General features: G+C 35.8%; 1 protein-coding gene across 1 annotated transcript in view; it reads left to right on the forward strand.

Annotated features, from left to right (window-relative positions):
- VPS26C (VPS26 endosomal protein sorting factor C) overlaps positions 1-24,712 on the forward strand; it is an 80,836-nt gene extending 56,124 nt beyond the window's left edge. Inside the window, exons 5-8 of the mRNA XM_069075025.1 lie at positions 2,751-2,825; positions 9,335-9,485; positions 21,201-21,353; positions 24,241-24,712. Coding sequence (XP_068931126.1) covers positions 2,751-2,825; positions 9,335-9,485; positions 21,201-21,353; positions 24,241-24,323 — 462 coding nt within the window. The 3' untranslated portion in view covers positions 24,324-24,712. The remainder of the gene's footprint in view (positions 1-2,750; positions 2,826-9,334; positions 9,486-21,200; positions 21,354-24,240) is intronic.
- Positions 24,713-25,045: the final 333 nt, after the last annotated feature.

A 25,045-nucleotide genomic window follows, 5' to 3' on the forward strand; every position in this document is an offset into this window, starting at 1 on the left:
CTTCTTTTGGGAGATGATTAATAGACTTTATCTTCACTTTTTCTTCTGGCTCTAGGCAGTTTTCATTGATGATTTCTTGACGTGTAGTGTTTTGGCTTTTTAAAGCTTTAAAAATAAATGTTTTTAGGGTGCCCATTGATTCTTAAATTATCTACAGGTCATTTGTATTTGATACCAGATAACTTATATTTTCTTTAATTTTTCTCAATATTTTCATCTTGATCTAACATTTCTTGTTGTTTCTTGATTTGTCTTTGATGTATTCTAGTTTTCGGGAGTCCATTTCAAGGGTAAGATTTCCCATTATCTTTTCAAGTCATTTATTTTTCTAATTCCTTTCCTCTATGTAGTATTTGTTTTATTTTTAAAATCTCTTCATTTCTTCTAGATATTCATGTTGTCCTTGAAAATCCATTTTTTCCTTTGAGTCTCTGCTTGATGTTATTAGTTATTCTCTCCTTTTTATAGCTCTCTAATTTGTGATAAATTTTAATACTGGTTTGTATTGTCTTTGATTTATTCATCTCTGCATTTTTAGTTACTCAACTGGGGCTTTGTACCAGGGCCAGGCCATACCTGCTGATGAGGTTTGGAGTGAGGTGCTTCAGCCCTGTTTGGGCTTGCTGTAGGTCACCTGGCTTCCTGGGATGACCTCCAACTCCTGAATTGAGGATCCCTTAGATCTTTGAGGTTCAGAGGGCCATATCTTCAGGGATTTTTTGCTTCTCAGGACTGAGCATCAGGTGCCATAGATAAATCCCCTGGCTTGGAGTAACTTGTTTTGAGAGCTGCTGTGCAGCATTGCTTGCTGTCCATTGCCCTGAGATTTTTTTGAGGAGGATCACTTTTTTCTGCTTCTGGACACAGAGCATTACAGGCTACTTGGTGTTTCTGATTTTGCTGAGAGACTACTTACCAGCAGCTACTTTTGCTGGTATCCCTTTTTTCTGTTGGTCTTAAGCTGACATGTTTATTTTCAAAGCAAGGAAGATCTTCAAATTCACATTTCGCCCCAAGATCTTTTCATGTCCCTTACATAGCAAAAATACATTAACAATACATTTCATTACATAGATTAATGATAATTTAAGGGTAACTGGTAGGGGTAAAGTGTCAATAGAACTTTGCAACAATATAACAGTGATAATAGAAAATAAGCACATAAAAGAATATCTTCCTTCCACCACAGTCTCCATCTGATTATATTCAGCCTATTAGGGGGCAGAGTTTATTATCAAAACATGGAAGGCCTTCAAATTACCATTACAATGACTGAACAACCAAAGAGAATTTCAGAGCTCATGGCCATGGAGGTGGCATATTGGTGAATGATGGCAGGATCGAGGATATATATGAGCAGCTTTGTCTGTGACTGAAGTGCAGTAGAGGAGTAGATCATGGGAGATGAGTTGGTGGAGAAACTAAGGATTAGGGTGTTTCAGGGAATATCAGTATATATGTTGAAGTTCCCTGCTATGAGGCCAGGAATTGAGAAGGAGATTTTGTGCTATGTGCTGAGTTCTTTGAAGAAGGAAGAGGAATATCCTGGAGGTCTGTAGAAAACAGCTACTAAGGTTTTGGATGGATTGCGTGAGCCTCGAAGGAGGAAAGGTTACAGAGTGATGGTTGTAAGGGAAGATAAACCTGGATATAATGTGGAGCAATTGTGAGAAAACTTTCATCAGCCTTTAGATTTGACTGGGTTTCTGGTCGGCATAACCCAGGTCCTTAGTTCAGGGTTTCTAAACAGCAGGTTGAGGTGGTCCCATTTCCCAGCCATGCGTGGCTAGATTCAAACAGTACAATAAGCTTTTCTCCCAATTTTCACAGTTGAATAAAGTTTTCTTACAAGACAGAATTTGAACCAGACCCATAATTGATTAGGGAACTGAGCTAGCTCCAGAATCGAGTCACAAGATAATCAGTGTGGTTCACTCAGTTCCCACAAATTAACCACTTCTTCTAATCTCCTCAATTTCCACAGAATAGATGAAATAGAAGCCAGTTACTTCATGTGGCAAGTAATATTATGAACAATTTAACAAGATAAGAACTATTAAAATAATAAAACTACATGGTGTTGTTTACATAGCTTGGATACCAAAGCCCTTGTAAGAAATTGACACAAATTTTTTTTTCCACTTTTACTGCTTCCACTCTTTGCTTAGAAGAATTAATTTGTTCAGAAACTATTCTATTTCATGTAAACAAAATTGTCTACTTATCTTTTGTAATTGTCCCTATTCCTTTTTCTTTTGGTTAAGAACATCTTTCCTAACTATGACTGTGAAAGTTAATTGATCTGTTTCTCTTCTAATTATAATTATACATTGCTCTTGGGTTTTATATACAAACTCAGATTTGGAAGCTCTAATTGATAATTTGGGCACATTCATTACTATTTGTAAAGGTGAGATTTCTTTAAAAAAATAAGTTTAGATTTGTGTATATATGACTTTAAAGAATAAGGTTAAAATAGATATATTTGCAGTAATGTTAAGATTATTTATGGGGGCATCTAGGTGGCACAGTGAATAGAGCACTGGCCCTGGAGTCAGGAGGACCTGAGTTCAAATCCGGCCTCAGACACACAAAAACTAGCCGTGTGACCTTGGGCAAGTCACTTAATCCCAAATGCCTTCCAAAAAAAAATTTATTTATGGACCTTGTTTTCATAGAAATAACACTATTATTAAAAGAATTCTTTATGTTGTAAACTAAAATTATTTGCCTTTACTTTCCAATTTTAGCCTCAGAAGGGTAAATCAACTCCAAGTCCTGTGGATTTTACAATTACACCGGAAACCTTACAGAATGTTAAAGAGGTAAGTGGTTTTTTTAATTATATTGCTATGAATTTGACTAACTGAAATGTCTTCCTTTGTGTGCCATATCAAGGTATCAGAAAAAAAATTCTATTTCTCTATAACAGTGGTTTCAATAATTGTCCAATACTATAAACTATGAAGTTGAAAGTTGATTTTTAATACTATTTTGTTAAGACTTGATCATGCTAGATTTAATATCCCCTCTTGCTTTTTCTTACCCTTGAAAGTTTACTTGGGTAACCTCAAGTCATTTGGCACACAATTCTGTTCTTGTGACTTGTATCTAACTCGTATCTCCACTTTTGTCCCATGACTTGTATCTCTATCCTTGACTTCTTAGTTGTATCTCTCCTTGTAACTTCACCTGTCACCCATATTCTGGAGAAACTTATTTAACCTAAATGTCAAGCTTTTAGTGGTTGCATCCACACCCAAATTCTCCAAATCACATGTGTTGTTTATTGTTAAGGGGGTTTCAGAAGAGGAGTTCCAAGAGATGTGATGTCAAGTTGATGTCAGAGGTTTTAACTTTCTAGCCAATCAGAAGAAGGCCCTCCTGTTTTACTCAAGTTTTTGCCATCTTCCTGTTGAAGGGATCTCTGACTACTGTGGACTGACTCATAGACCCAATGTATTTGCTACTACTAGCCTAGGTAATGGGTCAGGTAGATGGTACAATGAATAACTGAGCCTGGGGTCAGGCGAATTCAAATCTGGCCTCATAAGTTTATTAGCTGTGTAACATTGGGCAAATCACTTAACCCAGTTTGCCTCATTTTCCTCATCTGTAAGATGAGCTAGAGAGGGAAATAGCAAACCACTCCAGTATCTTTGCCAAGAAAACCCAAATGAAGACACGACTGAACATAATCCATAGCTAGGTAGCCTAGATAGAGGGCCCATCATGTGGTTAGAAGGACCTGAGTTCAGGTGAGCCTCAGATACTTACTAGCTGTTTGATCTGGCTAAATCAATTACCTTAGTTCCTTATCTGTAAAATGAGCTGCAGAAGGAAATGGCAAACCACTCCAGTATCTTTGCGAGGAAAACCCCAAAAGGAGTCACAAAGAGTCAGCTACAACTGAAAAACAAATAAAACAACAACAAAAGGCCTAGCTAATAAATTGATCATACTTGGGTCTCTGCTTCCTCAGTCTACCTTTATTTCCATCGTGATAGTACAGTGGTTTATATTGATTATAGTGAATGAAAGGATAGCCGTTACATTTTGCTTTTGAAAATGTTCTTCTCTATGATTTTCATTGTGCTGTCAGTCTTGTTTTAGAAAATAAGGCAGGCGAAGGAAAAGGTCCCACATGTACAAAAATACTTATAGCAGCTCTTTTTGTGGTGGCAAAGAATTAGAAATTGAGGGGATGCCCATCAATTGGGGAATGACTAAACAAGTTGTGGTATATAAACATAATGGAATACTATTGTTCCATAAGAAATTATGAGCATTGGGTGGCTAGGTGGTACAATGAATAGAGCTCCAGCCCTGGAGTCAGGAGAACTGAGTTCAAATCCAGCTTCAGACACTTAACATGAAACTAGCCGTGTGACCTTGGGCAAGTCACTTATCCCCAATGGCTCTCCAAATAAGGCAAAAAGAAATGATGAGCAGGCACACAACCTGGAAAGACTTACATGAATTGATGCTAAGTAAAGTGAGCAGAACCTGGAGAACACTGTACATAGTAATAGCAACATTGTGCAATGACCACCTTTGATAGACTTAGCTTTTCTCAGCAATGCAATGATCTAAGACAGTTCTAAAAGACTTATGATGGAAAATGCTATTCACATCCAGAGAAAGAACTGTAGTATAGAGACTGAATGCAGATCTGAATACTTTCTCTTTTTTTCTTTCTTGTGTTTTTTCCCTTTTGTTCTGATTCTTCTTTCACAACACCACTAATGTGGAAATATATTTAGTATGAATGTACACGTACAGCCTATATCAGATTGTATGCTCTCTTGGGGGAGGGGGAAGAAAAAGAAGGGGAAAAATTAGAAGTCAAAATCTTACAAAAGTGAATGTTTAAAACTAAAAGTAAGTAAATAAATAAATTTTTAAAATTAAAAAAAAAGAAAAGAAAACAAGGCAGGTAGAGAAAATGGAAGCCAGAAAGTCATTTTAAGTACAGTTCAAAAGAATCTGATCTTATCTCCTAAAATTGTCAGTGATTTGCTCATAGCTAAAAATTGATCAAATACCAGTTTAAAACTTTAGCAGATCATCTTAACAGAAGTACAGAGACCTCACATATCCAAGTAATTGTGAATTAAAGATGTTAAAACTACATATTAAGGTATTAAACTCTCCATTTGGCAAAATGCAGCAGAATTATGCAAGATCCTCAAAAAAAAAATTTCCTTCCAGAAAAATGTTGATATTTATTTTCTGAAAAAGTTTTCCTTTTGTTTGATAACCTGTTAGATTCTGATGGTAGAATATGCAGTAATCACAAGAATTTAGTTTTAACTGAGTTCTGCCAATAACTTTTATGTTAATTTGTTAAAATAAATTTTTATTGCTCTTTTTTTTACATCATCTGAATTTTTCCTATTGTCTTTAGCTGTCTCCAAGAGCCATTTAGCATAACAAAGATTATTTTTTGAACTAAAAAAAGGAAGAGAGACAAAGAAAATAATTAGCAAAATTAATCTCAAAAGTATATGAAATTATATGCAAAGTTCCACACTCATAGACCTGCTACCTCTATAATGGAGTGGAGTATCATTTTGTATTTCTTTGAGAACATGCTTATTTTCTATAATTTCAGAACATTCAGTTTGATTTTTGGTAATTATTTACATTATTATATATTACAATAGTATATGCTATACATTATTGTATGTGTATTGTTTTCTTGGCTCTGCTTCATTTAGCATCAAATTTTGTATTCTTTCTTTACTTCTCTATATTTATCACATTATATTTTCTTGCAGTGCAGTAACATTCCATTATATTTATTTTACCTATTTCCCATTCATTGAGCATTGACATTTTTCCAGTTCCTTGATGCCAAAAAAATTGCTGCTAGAAATATTTGTATGTATATGGGGATTTTCTTCTTATCTGTGACCTCCTTAGGGAATATGCACAGTACTGGGCCAAAGTATCTGGGCATTTTAATGACAGATTTGGATAATTTTTTTATTACTTTACAAAATATATTACTAACTTCCTCTAACCCCTCCAGTGTTAAATAGTTCCCTCTTCTGTCATCTTTGCCAGTTTGATGAGTATGAAGTGAAACCTCAGGGTTCTTTTGATTTGCATATTGTATAAGATGTCTGTCTAAACTGCTTTCTAGTTTTCCTAGCCTTTTTTTTAAAAAAATAGGGAGTACTTTCCTTAATAATTTATGTTTTCCAGTTTATCTAACATTAGGTTATTGAATTCTCTTGTTTCTAGTTAATCTATTCCATTGATCTGTGAAATAGTTTGCATGACTCCTGCTTTATAATATAATTTGAAGTCATGAAAAGCTAATCATGCTTTTTTCCCCCTGTTTTTTCATTATTCCCCTTAAAATTCTAGATCTTTTATTTCTCTAAATGAATTTTATTATTATACTATCAAGTTTGGCAAAGTATCCCTTCGATTCTTTATATACTATGCTCCTTCAGTTTTTATATAATTAAAATTGTAAATTAACTCTAGCAGTATTTTCTAGCCATGAGCTCCCATATTACTCTAAAGAGCACTTTGTAATTGCATCTATACAGTCATTTTGTATACTTTGGTAGATTAACCCCGTAATATTTTATATGTTTTCTTTTCTTTTTTTGTTTTTGCTTTTTGGAGGGTAAATGGGGTTAAGTGACTTGCCCAAGGTCACATGGCTAATTTGTGTGTGTGTGTGTGTGTGTTAAGTGTCTGGGGCTACATTTGAACTCAGGTGCTCCTGACTCCAGGGCCGGTGCTCTATTCATTGCGCCACCTAGCCGCCCCTGTTTTATATGTTTTGTATTAATTTGGAATGGGATTTGCCTTTCTATTATTACCACTTGGATTTTGTTATTGTTTTTTTAAAGGTGCTGATTTTTGTGGGTTTGTTTTGTAGTCTGCAAATTTTCTGAAGCTGTGGTTTCAATTATCATCTTTACTGATTCCCTAGGATTTGCTAAATAAACTGTCATTTAATCAAGTAAATAGAGATAGTTTTATCTCTCCTTTGTCTTTCATTATGCCTTCAGTTTCTTTTTTTTTTTATTTTTGCTATTTCTAGAGCTATGTTAAATAATGTCAGGGAAACTTTGCTTTTTTTTACTCCTGTATTTATTGAGAAAGCTACTGATACCACCATTGCATATGATTCTTGCTCTTGGTTTTGGATAGGTATTTAATTATGATATTTTAAAAAGCTTCTGTGGCTGTACTTTGTAGAATTTTTAGCATAAATGAATGTTATGCTTTGTCAAAGGGTTTTTCTGAATCTATTAAGATAATCAGGTTTGGGATGATTTTGCTTTTAATATAGTTGATTATGTTGGTTCTTTTCCTAATGGTAAAGCATCATGAAATTAAGAAAAATTAAATTGATTCAAGTTGGCAACTAAGTCATTTTTTTATAAATACACAAATTAAAAACAAAGGTCTTATGAGGACGGATGCTGTCTGCATCCAGAGAAATTTACATGATTATTTGTTGTATATTTGGAAGGAATAGCAAATTGTACATGGTAGATTTGCAGTTTGACATGCAATCATTTCTTTAATTTTACTGTGTTATGAAAATGCTTGTTTTGTTCCATGAATTGAAAATAAAGTTTAAAAAGAAAAAAAAAACAAGGATAATTAGGGAAGAAGGAAAAAAACCCATATTTTCTAAAATGTTTGTAGCAGCTCTCTTTGTGATAGCAAGGAAATGAAAATTGCAGGGATGTCCATCAATTGGGGAATGGATGAACAAGTTGTAGTATATGATTGTGATAGAATCTATAAGAAATTATGAGCTCGGTGATCTTAGAAAAACCTGGAAAGACTTGCATGAAATAATGAAGAGCAAAATGAGCAGAACCAAGAGAACATTGTACACAGTAACAGTAATATTTTTTAAAGAACGATATTGAGCAGATAAGCATTGCCTATCATAAATATCCAAAGTAACTATAAGAAAGATGCTATCTACATACAGAAAAAAGCCACTGGTAAATAGAAATATGTGTAGAATCATTTTACATACACACACACCCCTATTTTTGTTTAATGGTAGCCATTTCTGGGGGAGGGAGGCTGGGGACAGGAAAAAAGGAAAAAAAGAAATTTACATGATAAATTTTATATATTTAAAAGGAATAGCAAGTTGTACATATATTATGTCGCAGTTTCAAATGCAATCATATTTTTGGGAAGTACTTGTTTTATTCCATAAATTAAAAATAAATAAATGTGAAAAAATTGATGAAATTAAATTTGCTCTTGATGGAACAGGCATTTTTGAGAACACAGTGGAAGAGGTGGGTAGCTCTAGAATAGGATCTTGATGGGGGAGGTTGGGTTTAGGCAGGTGGGAATAATGGAGCAGGAAGAAATAGAGAATGAGGTTTGAACAATAATTTTAAAATTATCTCTCAATCTGTTATATGTCAATTATTTTTGAGATATCTTAGATTTTCTTCTATTTCAACATTTTCGTTTTCTTTTTTTTTTTTTTTTGGAAGTGGGAAGGCGAGACAATTGAGATTTAAGTCACTTGCCCAGGGTCACACAGATAGTTAAGTGTCAAGTGTCTGAGTCTGGATTTGAACTTAGGTCCTCCTGAGCCCAGGGCTGGTGCTCTATTCACTGGGCCACGAAGCTGCCCTGGCATTTTCATTTTCTTATCTTTTTGTTTGTTTGTTTGTTGACTTCCCTTAAGTCTAATCTTAGACTTCTTAGTCTAAAAGCCCTCCTAGAGCTTTGGAATACTATAAAGGCCTTCTATGCATTTTTGGACAGAGTTCTAGCATCTTGAAGACTTTCGGTGGCTGTGTTGTCCCAGTCTAAATACTGCTACACCTCTCTGATCACTACTATCTGGACCTTCCATGGTACCTGCCTTGGACTTTCTGATTTCTTTTAGGTTTTCTCTGGGGGCCTCCTCTGCTACTGTTACTGTGTTATTCTGGACAAAGAGTCTTGAAGTCAGCATATGTCTCTGACCAATTTCTGGTAACAATGGGAGGTTACAGGATTTTTTGTTTATGTTGGCAATTGGTTTCATTAAATAGCTCCTTTTTCTTTTGTTTGTGAGATCTAGCTAATTTTTTTTTGCAGTCCTGGAGTATTATAATTACTGTGGAGCTTCCCTTTATTTCTTGATCATTCTGTTTGTTGAAAATTGTAGGTTTGGAGAGAAGAGGTATGTGGGAACTTGCCATTTTGCTGCTGTTTAAACAGCCACATTTGCCAGAAGACCTTCAGGTTCCTTTTAAAGAAGATAACAAACTTAGATCAGATGAAGAGTTTCACATCATATTTTCTCCATTTTTAACTTATTTTCTTTTTCCCTTAGAGAGCTTCCCTCCCCAAATTTCTCATCAGAGGGCATCTCAACTCCACTAATTGTGTTATTACACAGCCACTAACAGGGGAGCTGGTGGTTGAGTACTCAGAAGCTGCTATTAAAAACATAGAATTGCAGTTGGTACGAGTGGAAACCTGTGGTAAGACACTTCATTCTTATTTGAGTGCTGCTTCTTGTTACTCTTTTATATTTAAAGGTTAATATGGCGTGTATGTAAAAAGTTAGCCCTGTAGCAACATATATGGAGTTCAGAATTGAGCCAACCATGTGGGAAAACAGTTAGGAATTGTGCTAAGAAGGTGACTGAAATGTCCATGCCCTTTGATGAAGAAATCTCTCTGCTAAGTTTATGACTACAAAGATGTCAGTGATTAAAAAAAAGGTCCTCTGTACATTAAAATATTTGTATCAGCATTTTTTGTAGTAGCAAAGAACAGGAAACAAAGTTAGGTGCCCTTCATTTGTGAAATGGGTAAAAAAATTGTGGCATGTCTGCAAGGAAATATCATTATGCTATAAAAAATGATGAATAATGTGATGCATACAGAAAAGCACTGGAAGAGGCCTTTTATTAAATTGATACAAAGTGAAGTAAGTAGAACCAGGAAAGCAGTGAACACAATGGCTATAACAATGAAAATGGAATGACAGTTAAAAAACAATGAAAACCGAATGATGTGAAATTCAGTGATCAAGCTTGGTTCCAAAGAAGAGATAGGACAAGGCATTTCATCCTGTTTTTTGCAGAAGTGAGAGATATGGGTGCATTTAATACTGTGTTTCATTTCAGGCTTATTGACAGTTTTTCTGAACTTTTTTCCTTCTGTTTTTCAATTCTTTGTTTTAAAGGATGACTCAAAAAGAGAGCTGTCTGTGTCTACACACACACATATATGCATAAAACATACATAAAATACATAATATATATAAAATATAGATGGTATAAAATCAATTAATGCATTTAAAAAAAGAATAATGCATAAAATGAGACTGAATTCATAAGTTAGGTGAATTTTTATTTTCCCTAGACATTTTCTATAAAATACTTATTACTTTTTAAGTTATAACAATTAGAAGTAACAAAAAGTTTAATTCATGTTCTTGCCATAAAGTATTTTGTTAATAATTTCCTTTTTTATTCAGATTTACATGTTTTCCATGAAAGCTATAGAGAACATACATTACCCCCGATGGAAAGAGACAAAAGACAGCTAGGAAAGAATACCATATAGAGACAGTATATCAAATATTTTTAAATGATTTTTCCTTGCCATAAGGGATGATGCAATGGGAGATGATAGTAGATATTAAAATGACTGCAAAAACAATGATATGAATAAAACATATTTAAAAAAAAACATCATGGAGCAGCTAGGTGGCACAGTGAATAGAGCACCAGCTTGGGAGTCAGGAGGACCTGAGTTCAAATGTGGCCTCAGATACTTTACACTCACTAACTGTGTAACCTTGGGCAAGTCACTTAACCCCAATTGCTCTGCCTTCCCCCCCTCCAAAAAGGAAAAAAAAAAGCCATTATATGTTTGAAGGGGCGGCTAAAGTACAGGACCTGGAATCAGGAAGACCTGAGTTCAAATATGGCCTAAGATACTAGCTGTGTGATCCTGGACAAGTCGCTTAAGACTGCTTGCCTCAGTTTCCTGATCTGTAAAATGAGCTAGAGAAAGAAATAGCAAACTACTCCAGTATCCTTACCAAGAAAACTCTTAAACGGAGTCACAAAGAGTCACACATGACTGAAACGACTGAATATCAATAGCAACGTCTGAGGAAGGTAGATTTGTTTTTTGGCTTCAAGAAAAGAACTGTGTTTTGAGAGCCAAGATGGCAGAGGAAGCAGGAAATTGCCTGAACGCTCCCATATTCACCTCCAAATAACTATAAAATAGCATCTCAAAACAAATTCTGGAATGGCAGAAACAACAAAAAGATGGGGTGAAACAATTTTCTAGCTGAAGACAGCTTGGAAGTTAGGCAGGAAAGGTCTCTCCTATGTAAAAAGGGAATGCAGCGCGGGGCAGACAGCATTCTGGCAAGCCAGCATTAGGCCCTGCCTCAGCAAACTAGTGAGAGTCCCTGAGCCCAAATGCAGACCCGATTGCCTCTTGCAACAGTAGGCTAGTAGTCAACCCCACCTACACACCCTTGCAGCCCAGGTATGGCACTGGCTTCCCCCAGCCCCCACTGTGTGTCCCAGCAAAGTGCCAACCACCCTCTCCCCCAAACTGAGTCTCAACACAACACCAGACAAATAACCAGGCTTCCCTGTGACCCTGCTTTAAAATCAGTCCACCCCTCCCCAGCAGGTCCCAGAACAACGTCAGGGGAAAGGTCAGGACCACCCTCCCCCCCCAACTCCCTCTGGGCCTCTGCGGAGCACCAGTCTTCCCATGGGCTACAGTGCAACACCAGGCAACCATCCAGAGCCTGCAGCCCCAGCACAAGAAGCTTGGGGCAGTGTCCCTTCCACCCCAGGAGCAGAGCTCAACTTTAAACATAACAAAATAGGTTGGAAGTGATGAGCAAAGAACAAAAAAAGAACCTGACCATAGAAAGTTATTATAGTGACAGGGAAGATCAAGACACAAACTCAGAAAAGGACAACAGTGTTAAAAGAGCTACAATCAAAGCCTCAAAGGAAAATGTGCATTGGTCTCAGACCAAAAAGAACTCCTGGAAGTGCTCAAAAAGGAATTTAAATATCAAATAAGAGAGGTAGAAGAAAACTTAGGAAAGAAAGTGATGCAAGAGAATCAGGAAAAAAGAGTCAATAGCTTGATAAATGAAGCACAAAAAATGGAAAAATTTACTGAAGAAAAGGACTCTAAAAAGTAGAATTGGCCAAATGCAAAAGGAGGCAAAAAAAGTTAGTTGAAAAAAATAGATCCTTAAAATATAGAATTGGACAGGAGAAGCTAATGACTCCATGAGACATCTAGAATCAAACAAAATATAAAGAATGAAAAACAGAAGAAAATGTGAAATACTTCATTGGAAAAATAACTAATCTGGAAAATAGATTCAGGAGAGATAATTTAACAATTATTGAACTGCCTGAAAGCCATGATTAAGAAAAGGACTTCAAGAAATTGTCAAAGAAAATTGTCCTGATAACCTAAAATGAGAGGGTAAAATAGACATTGAAAGAATCCACCAGTCACCTCCTGAAAGAAATCCCAAAATGAAAACTCCTAGAAATATTATAGCCAAATTCCTAAATTCCTGGGTCAGGGAAAAAATATTTCTAGCACCCAGAAAGAAATAATTCAAATAGTTTGGAGCTACAGTCAGGATTTTAAAGGATTTAGCTTCAACATTAAATGATAAGGGGGTATGGAATATGCTATTACTGAAGGCCAAAGAGCTAGGATTATGACCAAGAAGTTATCTACTGAGTATGACTGAGCATAATTGATTCTTCAGGGAAGAAAATCGCCATTCAATGAAATAGAAGAATTTCAAACTTTCCTGTTGAAAAGACCAAAGCTGAAAATTTTATTTTCAATTTGAAGACTCAAAAAACACAAAAATGTAAAAAGAAATGAGAAAATGCAAGGGATTTAGTAAGGCTAAACTGTTTACCTCCCTACATGGAAAGATGATACTTGTAATTCTTAAAAACTATTAGTGCTATTAGAAGAAGCTAGTATACATAGATAGTATGGGTATAAGGTGACTTTGAATGGAGGATATAAAAAAATAAAATAAAGGGGCGAGAAAGAAGATTACAGAAGAAAGGCAGAGCAGAAAAAAAGAAGAGGCAGAATGAGGTAAATTATCTCACATGAAGAGGCAGGAAACATGTGGGGAAGATGAAAAGTTGGTGGAGCCACAGTAGGCATTGCTGAAACCTTTCTCTCATTTGTAATTGGTTCAAAGAAAGAACATACATAGTCAGTTGGGTATAGAAATCTGTCTTACTGTATAGAAAAGGAGGAGGTTAAGCAAAGGTGGAGAGGGGGAGGAACTAACAGAAGGAAGGGCAGATTAGGGGAGGTGGTGGACAGAAGCAAAACACTGATGAGGAGAGGGTGAAAGGGGAGAGAAAGAATGATAAATGAGGAAAAATATGATGGAGGAAAGTACATGGTAATTATAACTGTGAATGTGAATGGGATGAACTTAACCTTAAAACAAAAGTGAAGTGGATTAAAAATCAAAATCCTACAATATGTTGTTTATAAGGAACATACTTGAAGCAGAAAGAGACACACAGAATAAAGGTAAAGGACTTAAACTGACACTTTGTAATGATGCGAATAATGCGAATGTAAATTTTAAAGATCTTCCCTGCCCCTAGGCTAAAGTGCACCTGAAGCCTGGGGTGGGAGGCTTGTTTTTCAGTAGATACTTCTTGATTGGCCAGTGAGTCAATAAGGTTGTTACATTCTCTGAGCCAGGAGAAGGCTATATAAGCCCTGATGTGTAGCTTTGTTTTGGGACTCACTTTGAGAAGTGTTCTGTGATTTGATCTGAATTCTGGGAAGCCGTTGTTGAGAGTCCCCCGACTTTGAAAAAAACCCAGATGTGGAAACCCAGATGTTGACTGGGTATGGATGTAATGGTTGGACAATTTGGAAATCTGTCTACTTGATCTGTTTCTGTCTTGATAATTCTGCCTGTATGCTTTGAAGTTCGGGGTGCTGACCTTTTCCCCCTGAACAAGGTAAACGATATATGTCTGATTGATTAAAGTAAGCTTGTTAACCCATTTTGAGTTGCTTTCCTTTAACAAAGCAGATCCAAGAACCTGTATTGGCAGACACCCTGGAGACGCTGGGGTGCTTGCCGCTACACACTTTAAAAAATGCAGTGATAGCAATCATGATCACAGACAAATTAGTAGCAAAAGTATATCTAATTAAAAGAGACAAGGAACTACATCTGACTAAAAGGTACCATAGACAGTGAAGTAATATCAATACTAAACATATAGGCATCAAGTACTGTAATATTAAAATTCTTAAAGGAGAAGTTAAGTGAGTTAAAGGAAGAAATAGACAGTAAAACTATACTAGTGGAGGACCTTAACTGTCCCCTTTCAGCACTAGATAAATCTAACCACAAAATAAACAAGAAAGAAGGAGGCGAATAGAATTTTAGAAAAGTTTAGATATGACAGACCTCTGGAGAAAATTGAATGGGGATAGAAAATATTATACCTTTTTCTCAGCAGTACATGGCACCTTCACAAAAATTAACTATATGTTAGGGCATAATAACCTCAAAATCAAATGTAGAAAGGCAGAAATATTAAATGCATCCTTTTCAGATCATAAAGCAATAAAAATTACATTCAGCAAAGGGCAGTTGAAAGATAGATTAAAAATTAATTGGAAGGTAAATAATCTAATACTGAAGAATAAGTGGGTCAAAGAATAAACCATAGAAACAATAAATAATTTCCTTAAAGAGAATTTATCGATTTTTAAATTTATTTAGCGAGACAACATATCAAAATTTATGGTTGCAGTCAAAGCAATACTTGGGGAAAATTTTATTTATTCTTACATCATTAAAATAGAGAAAGAGCAGATCAGTTGGGCATGCAGTTAAAAAACAAACAAACAGAACAAATTAAAAATCCCCAATTAAGTATCAAATCATAAATCCTGAAAACTGAAGGTGAGATTAGTAAAATTGAGATTGAGAAAACTATTTACATAATAAATAAAACTAAGAGCTAGTTTTATGGGGAAAAAAACCCTAATAAGATAGATAAACCATTAGTTAATTGGAATAAATAAAAAAGAAGGAAACCAAATTTCCAGTATCAAAAATCAAAAGGGTGAATTCACCACCAGTAAAGGGGAAATTAAAGCAATTATTAGGAAATATTTTGCCCAGTAGTATGCCAATAAATCTGACAATTAAACAAAATTGATAAATGCTTATGAAAATAAAAATTGCCTAGATTAATAGAAGAGGAAATAAAATGCTTAAGCCTATCTTAGAAAAAGAAATTGAATAACCTGTCAGTGAACTCCCTAAGAAAAAGTCCTCAGGGCCAGATGGATTTACAGGTCAATTCAACCAAACATTTAAAGAACAATTAATTCCAATACTATATATACAACTGTTGCAGCAAGCACCCCAGTGTCCCCAGGGTGCCTGCTCACACAGGTTCTTGGATCTGCTTTGTTAAAGGAAAGCAACTCAAAATGGGTTAACAAGCTTACTTTAATCAGTCAGACATATATCGTTTACCTTGTTCAGGAGAAAAGGTCAGCACCCTGAACCTCAAAGTATACAGGCATAATTATCAAGACAGAAACATCAAGTAGACAGATTTCCAAACTGTCCAACCATTACATCCATACCCAGTCAACATCTGGGTTTCCACATTCTGGGTTTTTCAAAGCCGGGGGACTCTCAACAATGGCTTCCCAGAATTCAGATCAAATCACAGAACACTTCTCAAAGTGAGTCCCAAAACAAAGCTACACGTCAGGGCTTATATAGCCTTCTCCTGGCTCAGAGAATGTAACAACCTTATTGACTCCCTGGCCAATCAAGAAGTATCTACTGAAAAACAAGCCTCCCACCCCAGGCTTCAGGTGCACACCAGCCTAGGGGCAGGGAAGATCTTTAAAATTTACATTCTTATTACATTGTATCTACTGAAAAACAAGCCTCCCACCCCAGGCTTCAGGTGCACTTTAGCCTAGGGGCAGGGAAGATCTTCAAAATTTACATTCTTATTACAACAACTTTGAAAAAAAAAATATGTGGAGTCCTACGAAATTCCTTTTGATACAAAAATGGTGCTGATGACTAAACCAGGAAGAGCAAAAATGGAGAAAGAAAAACACAGGCCAATTTTCCTAATGAATATTGTTGCAAAAATTTTAGATAAAATACTAGCAAAGAGAATACAGGAATTTATTTTGAGGATGGTATATTATGGCTGGGTAGGATTTATTTCACGACTGCAGAGCTGGTTCAATATTAGGAAAGCTGTCAGCATAATTGACCATGTCAGTAACAAAACCAACAGGAATCATATAATTATGTTAATAGATACAGAAAAGGTTTTGACAAAATACAGGACCCATTCCTAGTAAAAACACTAGAGAGCATAGGAATCAATGAAGTTTTCCTTAAAATGATAAGTAATATTTATCTAAAACTATTAGCAAGCATTATTTGTAATGAGAATAAGAGGCATTTTCCAATAAGATCAGGGATGAAGCAAGGATGCATATTATCACCACTATTATTCAATAGTCTTCTAGAAATATTAACTCTAGCAATAAGAGAAGAAAAATAAATTGAAGGAATTAGAATGGGCAAGGAGGAGTGGAATAAGAAGTCCATTTCTTCTCCATTTTAAGTGATAATAAGTCTGGAATAGGATAGTGACAGTGAGAATGAAGAGGAAGATATGGATACAAAAGAGATTAGAAAAGGCAAGCAAAACCAGTGCAACCAAAGATTAGGAGGGAAAGCAGAAAACTGGGAAAGAATTTTTGCAACCAGTGTCTCTGATAAAGGCCTCATTTCTAAAATATATAGAGAACTGAATTAAATTTATAAGAATACAAGTCATTCTGCAGTTGACAAATGGTCAAAGACTATGAATAGGCAGTTTTCAGAAGAAGAAATTAAAGCTGTCTATAGTCATATGAAAAAATGCTCTAAATCACTATTGATTAGAAAAATGCAAATTAAAATAACTCTGAGGTACCATAATATCACACCTATCAGATTGGCTAACACGACAAAACATGAAAATGATAAATGTTGGAGATTTGGGAAAATTTGAGCACTAATACATTGTTGGTGGAGTTGTGAACTGATTCAGTCATTCTGAAGAGCAATTCAGAACTGTGCCCAAAGGGCTATAAAACTATGCATACTCTTTGATCCAGTGTGATAGTAATGGAATGTGGAGATTCCCCTGTATTGGGCTTGGTTGTCAAATTGATTGTGTTAAAACCCAGAGCTTGTTAATCCCACCTGTGGGATGGACTTGTTGATGTGAAAAGAAAGTCCTGAACTGGGAGGAGCTGGTGACGTAGATTTGGAGAGACAAGAGAGAGGCAGAAGATCTTTTTGGAAGCAGCACCTCGTGGAGAGAGAGACTAAGAGAATTGCTGGTGGCCGCTTTGAATTGCCCTGGACTTTTGAGACCTGCCCCCTGAGCTGCCAAGGACTGAGGAGACATGGCTGTTTTGCTGGTACTTTGTCTGTCTGTTTTGATGTTGTTTTGCCAGATTTGTCCACTGGTGAAAGACAGTCCTTTTGTTGAAGAAGTCCTGGAACCTGGCTGTTCGCTAAGAAGCCCTGAGACTGTCCTGCAGACAGAGAGTGAATACTGTCCACTGGTGAGGGACAGTGCTGTTGTTGCAGGGGTCTGGAGACTGTCCTGCAGACAGAATGAATACTGTCCACTGGTGAAGGACAGTGCTGTTGTTGCAGGGGTCTGGAGACTGTCCTGCAGACAGAGTGAATACTGTCCACTGGTGAAGGACAGTGCTGTTGTTGCAGGGGTCTGGGAACCTTTCTGTTGGTTCAGAAGCCCTGAAGAAGGATTTTCTGGTTGTATGTTTACAGAAATCCTGGGAGAGGGTTTTGCTGATGTGTTCAGGGGTTCTAGGACTGTTCTACAGACAGAGGATGAATTCATGAAGGGACTGGCAATGTATCTTATGGCCTTGCTAAGCCTTGTCTCCCCAGGAACTAAGATTGCTGAGAACTTGCCTCGTGTCAAGATGAAGAAAAGATCTCCATTTGGGTATTAAGTGCTGTGTTTAAACTTGATGTAACTCTGGGGTAGATTCAATTGTGATCCAGGGGTGGGGAACTTTTGACCTTATGTTTGGAAACTAATCTCCATTTGAGAAGAGGGGCTTTGTGGAGGATTAAATTAAGGTATAGCCTAGGGGTGGAGAAGTATTTAGAACAGAGACTTTGTAATTGATTGAATGATTGGAAGGTCCTGGGGTGGGGTAGTGCTTGGAGATTATTTAATCAGGCTTAGTAAATGCTGTATTTGGAATGATGTCATGTTTTGATCTTCTCTGTTCTGGGTTTGTTACTGAATAAAATGGAGAGCACCTATGCTGGTATTCTGAACCTTGGGAAGTTGCCTTTCTTTTGGCATTTCATTACATCCAGCAATATCATTTCAAGGGTTCTGTCCCAAAGAAATCATAAAAAAGAGAAAAAGACCCACATGTACAAAAATATTTATAACAACTCTTTTTGTTGGAGCAAAGAATTGGAAATTGCGGGATGCCCATCAATTGGGGAGTGACTGAGCAAGTTTTGGTATATGAATATAATGGAATACTATTATTTCATAAGAAATGATGAGCAGGGCCGGCCAGTTAGCACAGCGAGTAAGAGAACCAGCTCCAGTGTCAGGATGACCTGGGGACCAAATCCGGGCTCAGACACTTAGTACCCACCCAGAAACACCTGGCCATGTAACCTTGAGCAAGTTACTTAACCCCAATTGCTTAGGGGTGGCCAGGTGGCTCAGCAAGTAAGAGCACCGGTTCCAGTGTCGGGATGACCTGGGGATCAAATCCAGGCTCAGATACTTAGCACTACACCCAGAAATAACTGGCTGTGTAACCTTCAGCAAGTTACTTAACCCCTATTGCTTAAAAAAAAAAAAAGAAAGAAATGATGAGCAGGCATATTTCAGAAAAACCAGGAATGACTTAACATGAACTGGTGTTGAGTGAAGTGAGCAGAACCAGAACATTGTACACAAGTAACAGCAACATTGTGTGATAACCACCTTTGATAGAGTTAGCTCTTCTCAGCGATACGATGATCTAAAGAATTCCAAAAGACTCATGATGGAGAATGCTATCCACATCAAGAGAAAGGACTATGGAGTCTGAATGCAGATCAAAGTATACTATTTTCTTTTTTGTGGTTTTCCCCCTTTGGTTGTGATTCTTCTTTACAATATGAAAGAAGAATCTAATGTAGAAATATGTTTAATATGATTGTACATGTATAGCCTATATCAGATTATGTGCCATCTTGGAAAGTGGAGAGAAGGAAAAAAATTTAGAACTCCAAATCTTATAAAATTGATGGTATTTTTCCCTATTACCCTCCCTTCTCTGACCTCTCTGCCAAGCTGCAGTAGTAACCTTGAAAAACAATTAAACTTCTAAAACCTTAAAAAAAAAACATTGAAAACTAAAAACTAATTAATTAAAAAAAACACAAAATAAGTTTAAAATGGGCACATGATTTAGACATAAATGGTAATACCATAAGCAAATTAGGAGAGCAAGAAACAATTTACCTGTCATATCTATGGAGAAGGGAAGAAACTATAACCAAATAAGAGAGAGAGCGCATTACAAAATGTAAAATGGATAATTTTTATTAAATTAAATTAAAAGGGTTTGTATAAACAAAACCAAATCAACCAATGTTAAAAGGAAAAGAATAAAGTTGGGAAATAAATCTTTACAGTAAATGTCTCTGATAAAGGCCTCACTTCTCAAATATATAGAGAGCTGAGTCAAATTTATAAGAGTATAAGCCATTCTCCAGCTGATAAATGGTGACAGGATATGAACAGGCAGTTTTCAGATGAAGAAATCAGGGGCAGCTAGGTGGCACAGTGAATAGAGCACCGGCCCTGAAGTCAGGAGGACCTGAGTTCAAATCCAGCCTAAGACACTTAACACAAAACTAGCCGTGTGACCTTGGGCAAGTCACTTAACCCCAATTGCACTTCCCCCTCCAAAAAGCAAAAAAAAAAAAAGATGAAGAAATCAAAGCTATCTATAGTCATAGGAAAAAAATGCTCTAAATAATTTTTTAGAGAAATGCAAATAAAAACAACTCTGAGGTATCACCTCACATCTGTCATTGGGTAATATGACAAAAAAGGAAAATTATAAATGTTGGAGAGGATGTGGGAAAATTGAGACACTAATTCACTGTTGTTGGGAGTTGTGAACTGACCCAACCATTCTGGAGAGCAAATTTGGAACTATGCCTGAAAGGCAATCCAACTGTGCATACCCTTTCATCTAGAAATACCATTACTAAGTCTGTATCCCAAAGAGATCATAAAAAGGGAAAGATCCATGTGTACAAAAATATTTATAGCAGCTCTTTTTGTGGTGGCCAAGAATTGGACATTGAGGCAATGCCCATCAATTGGAGAATGGCTAAATAAGTTGTGCTATATGAATGTTATGCAATACTATTGTTCCATAAGAAATGATGAGCAGGCAGACTTCAGAAAAACCTGGAAAGACTTACATGAACTGATGCAAAGTGAAGTAAGCAGAACCAGGAGAACATTGTACATAATATCCGCAGCACTGTGTGATGATGAACTATGCATGACTTAACTCTTCTCAGCAGTACTGTGGTCCAATACAATTCCAAAGGACACCTCCATAGAAAGAACTGATTGAGTTTGAATGCAGATCAGATCATATTGTTTTTATATTTTTATTTGCGGTTTTTTCTTTTTGTCTTTTTCTTCTTTTACGACATGTATAATATGGAAATGTTTTATATCATTGCACATATGTAACCTATATCACATTGCTTACCATCATGGGGGGAGAAGATAAAGGAGGGAGGGAAAAATTTGGAACTCAAAAAATGAATGTTAAAACTAGTTTTTATGTGTAATTAGAAAAAAAATAAGACTGTTTAAGGGAAGGAGGGAGGACAAAAAGAGAAAAGAACTCTGTTTAAAAATATATTTGTCCATTAAGTTTAATAAACAAATTAGAGAAAAAAATGGGATTTTATTTAGAGATTTCATACTGTTTAAAACATTTCAATATCTTCTTGTTTCTAGTTTTAATTTTGTTAAGTTATTTTCTTCTTCCTCAAGGTTGTGCAGAAGGATATGCCAGAGATGCCACAGAGATTCAGAATATTCAAATTGCTGATGGTGATGTTTGCAGAAGTCTTTCTGTTCCCATATATATGATATTCCCCAGACTTTTCACTTGCCCTACCCTTGAAACTACTAATTTCAAAGTTGGTAAGTCTGTGTCTATAACTTCAAAGCTAGTGTGAATTTTTCCTTTTTTAAGGAAAGTGAGGTTATTATGATCATATGTGTACACATAGTAGACGTACCATATTATTATCATCATTAGCTTCTCACATTTAAAAAATCTCTGTTACTCTTTCTTCAGTGGATCTATGTTCTCATTGTCATTCCTTTCACTCCTGTAAATCACATTTATCTTTGCCTTTTTTGGCTATTTTCCATATCCTCCCATCAATCCTTCATAGAGGATCTTCCCCAAATTCTGAAGGGTTTTCTTCATTTTCAAATATTTCCTGCATACCACTGCAATACTTGAGTTGTCCATTTGTTAAACCTCATTCATGCTCTTTGATTCTGTATCTTCACCAAAAATTTCTAACCTACTGTGGGCAAGAAAATTCTCAAGTGAATAGAGCACCGGCTCTGGAGTCAGGAGGACCTGAGTTCAAATCTAGCCTCAGACACTTGACACAATTACTAGCCATGTGACTTTGGGCAAGTCACTTAACCCCAATTGTCCTCCAAAAAGCAAAAAAGAAAAAAAAGAAAATTATCAAACTTTAGTATTACTATATCCATAACCTGCTAGAATTGCTGCCTTTATGTTTCTACCCATTTAGTGTGACACTTTATACTTGGTTGTCATCTGATAACTTAAATCAAACGAGGAAATAATATGGTAGTAAGATATAATTGATGATTTAGGCTTTAACTGACATGTTGTAGGAGCAAGCACCTCACCATACCCAGGGTAGCTGCCAACACAGGTTCTTAGATCTACTTTTCTAAAGGAAAGCAACTCAAAATGGGTTAACAAACTTGCTTTAATCAAACAAACATATCACTTACCTAGTTCAGGGGAAAAAGTCAGCACCCCGAACTTCAGAGAATATAGAGGTTATAAGCAGACAACAAATGCAGAGAAACATATCTGCAGACAGGCCTCCAACTGTCTGACCACTATATGCATACCTAGTCAGTTACCAGAGAGGGAAGCATCAACATCTGGGTTTTCAAAGCCGGGGGGCTCTCAACGGCTGCCCAAAGTCTCGTCTGGTCAAATCAAACAGTTCTTCTCAAAGTGAGCCCCAAAACAGAGCCTCACATCAGGGTTTATATAGCCTTCTCTTGGGTCAGAGAATGTCACAACCCTTTTTGGCCCACTGCCCAATCACAGAGCACCAAGGTGTGGGCATTCCTGAAAACCAAGCTTCCTACCACAGGCTCCAGGTGCACTTAAGCCTATCAAAGGGCCTAGGGGCAGGGAAGATCTTAAATTCCCATTCACATAACACATAACACATACTGAACATTTCCAAGGAATGGTGTTTTTCATTCTTTGGAATCAGATCTCTTATGCCAAGCAGAAAACAGTTATATCTGTAACAAGAAAATTTTACTGTATTGTTCTTAATTGTCACAAGAAAATTTTACTGTATTGTTCTTCCATTTTCACTGAGCAATTAATGGTAGTTTATTCTTTGAGACAGCCAATCCAATATGTTTTCATTAATGTCATAATTTTATATGCATTGTCAAAATATATCTAATCAGAATGTCTCATCATTAATTATGCTATGATTTTCATTTTAAAAAGCTGTATAAATAGAGCATAATATAATGGAGTCATGGCAATAGCTTTAGTTGATGGAGATAAAGTAGGTTTACTGTTTGAAACAAATAGTGGGTTCAAAGTTGAATTTCCTTGAAGGTAAGACAACAGTTTAAAGTTTTGAAGCAATTTCTTAGTTTCTTTTGTTCTCACACATTTTTTTCAGTGGAAAACTACATTGTAATAGGTTTTGTGCTGTAGAATTTGTAAATTCCTTCCACCCCCAAAATTTTCTGTTGTTTAATCAGGTTGGTAAGTTATATTTTGGTTTTTTAGTCAGAGAAACATAATTAGACAATATAGAATGATAATTAGGTTTAATACCATGTTTAGGGGAAAACCACTGATTTTATTAGCCTCAGTAGCACTGCCTGTGCTGAAACAGAAAGGAAGGAAGTAAACCTGGACTTTTTTAGAGGTAAAGTAGACTGAGGAGAATGGGGAGCATTAGCTCCAGTGGCACAAAAGGATTCCTTAAAGTAGAAACAAGTTAATTCCCACTTCAAACATTGAAATGATTAGAATTTTTCCTGTGCCTCCAGGCATATTCTTGTCCATTTCTTCTATATTTTTATGATTTTAATTCTCCTCTTCTCTTTCCAATGTCAGAAGCAGATATGGATTAATTTTCTGCCATATTATTTCATATAATTTGAAAGGTTTCAACTAGAGCATCTAAAGAGCTAGTGAAGATCTCCATTTGCTTAAAGTTAAAAAAAAAGCCTAAGTAAAAGTTGTTTATATATAAATGTATATTCTAGGGAAGAAAAATTACACTGTGTAGTGCTACAGAAATTGCTGTTTCTCATTTGCAAACATGAGGTTTCTGATTTCCACTCAGACCATTGCCAGCTTGTTGTAAAGTGAGTAGAGCAGAAATAAATGGATAATTATTCTTCTAATGACAAAGCAGAATTAGAAAAAAAAATTTAAGAGAATCCAATGATTGCATAATAATTTCTTTTGCTAGAATAAAGGCAAAAGACATTTTTTAAATATAATAACTGTTCTTACATGAGGTAGAAATTTATGCAGAAGGCATTTAAAAAGAATAATAAAAATAGTCATTTTGGTTTTTTTGGAAGATTAAGCTAGGGTATGATAGATTAAACACAAAAACAAGGAAATAATACAGACTACACTGTCACATTAGTCAGGTCTTCTATTTAGAGCCAGCTGATTCTGACAAAGAATTTATATTTTGTTTTCATAAAGGAATGATAGTAAATATGCAAGTCTTTAAATCTTCTTTTTTTTTTATAGAATTTGAAGTTAATATTGTTGTCCTGCTTCATGATGATCACCTCATCACAGAGAATTTCCCACTGAAACTCTGCAGAATTTAAAGAAGAAAGATAAAAGTTTGGAGAAATGAAAAGATCAAGAGAAATTTCAAAGAGTTGATAGATTTTTACTTGGAGTAAAAGTTTCAAATATACACTTGTTTTTTCTTTATTATTCTGATCAGAATGAACTTAATGCCACAGAAATTGTAATTATAATTATGTATTATTTTCCTTTTGGCTGCTATTTCTAGAGTATATGACATTTTTAGTCATTGGGTTTAGGGATATATTTTCTTTGACATTCAAGGATTTTCTTGGTGTTGATTAATAAGATTACTTAGCAGGAAAAAGTATTTCTTAGACCTAACTTTTCTTCTCTAAGCGTTACAATGAAGAGTTTTGTAATAATGATGTTAACATTATTAAAAATCAATGAGAAAAAAAAGAAATTGTAAAGATCTCTCAGTGCTCTAAGCAACTCTCTAATTTTATAAATTGCAGAGAGGATACAAATCAAAGGACAAACAGTCCCTGTTCCTGTCCAAAAGATCTCCCAGAATTGCCACCAAGTACTACTATAACTGTGGAACAGAGAATTTACAGCTCAAAACATATTTCCAGTCATCATAAGGGAACTGAGAAGAACTAGAATTAATGCTGGCAGAGTGCTTTAATAAAGACATGTTGGAGTAGATAGAGGGTGGTCATTGCATCCATGTCTGACTTCTGAAACAGATTAACTGCCTCTGTGACCCCAAGCAAGTCACTTCACCTCTCGAGGT

This window comes from Petaurus breviceps, unplaced genomic scaffold, assembly GCF_028583685.1.
Source record: "Petaurus breviceps papuanus isolate PSGF00001 unplaced genomic scaffold, PetGlider_PUasm1.0 90897, whole genome shotgun sequence".
In the NCBI taxonomy this organism is placed as follows: domain Eukaryota; kingdom Metazoa; phylum Chordata; class Mammalia; order Diprotodontia; family Petauridae; genus Petaurus; species Petaurus breviceps.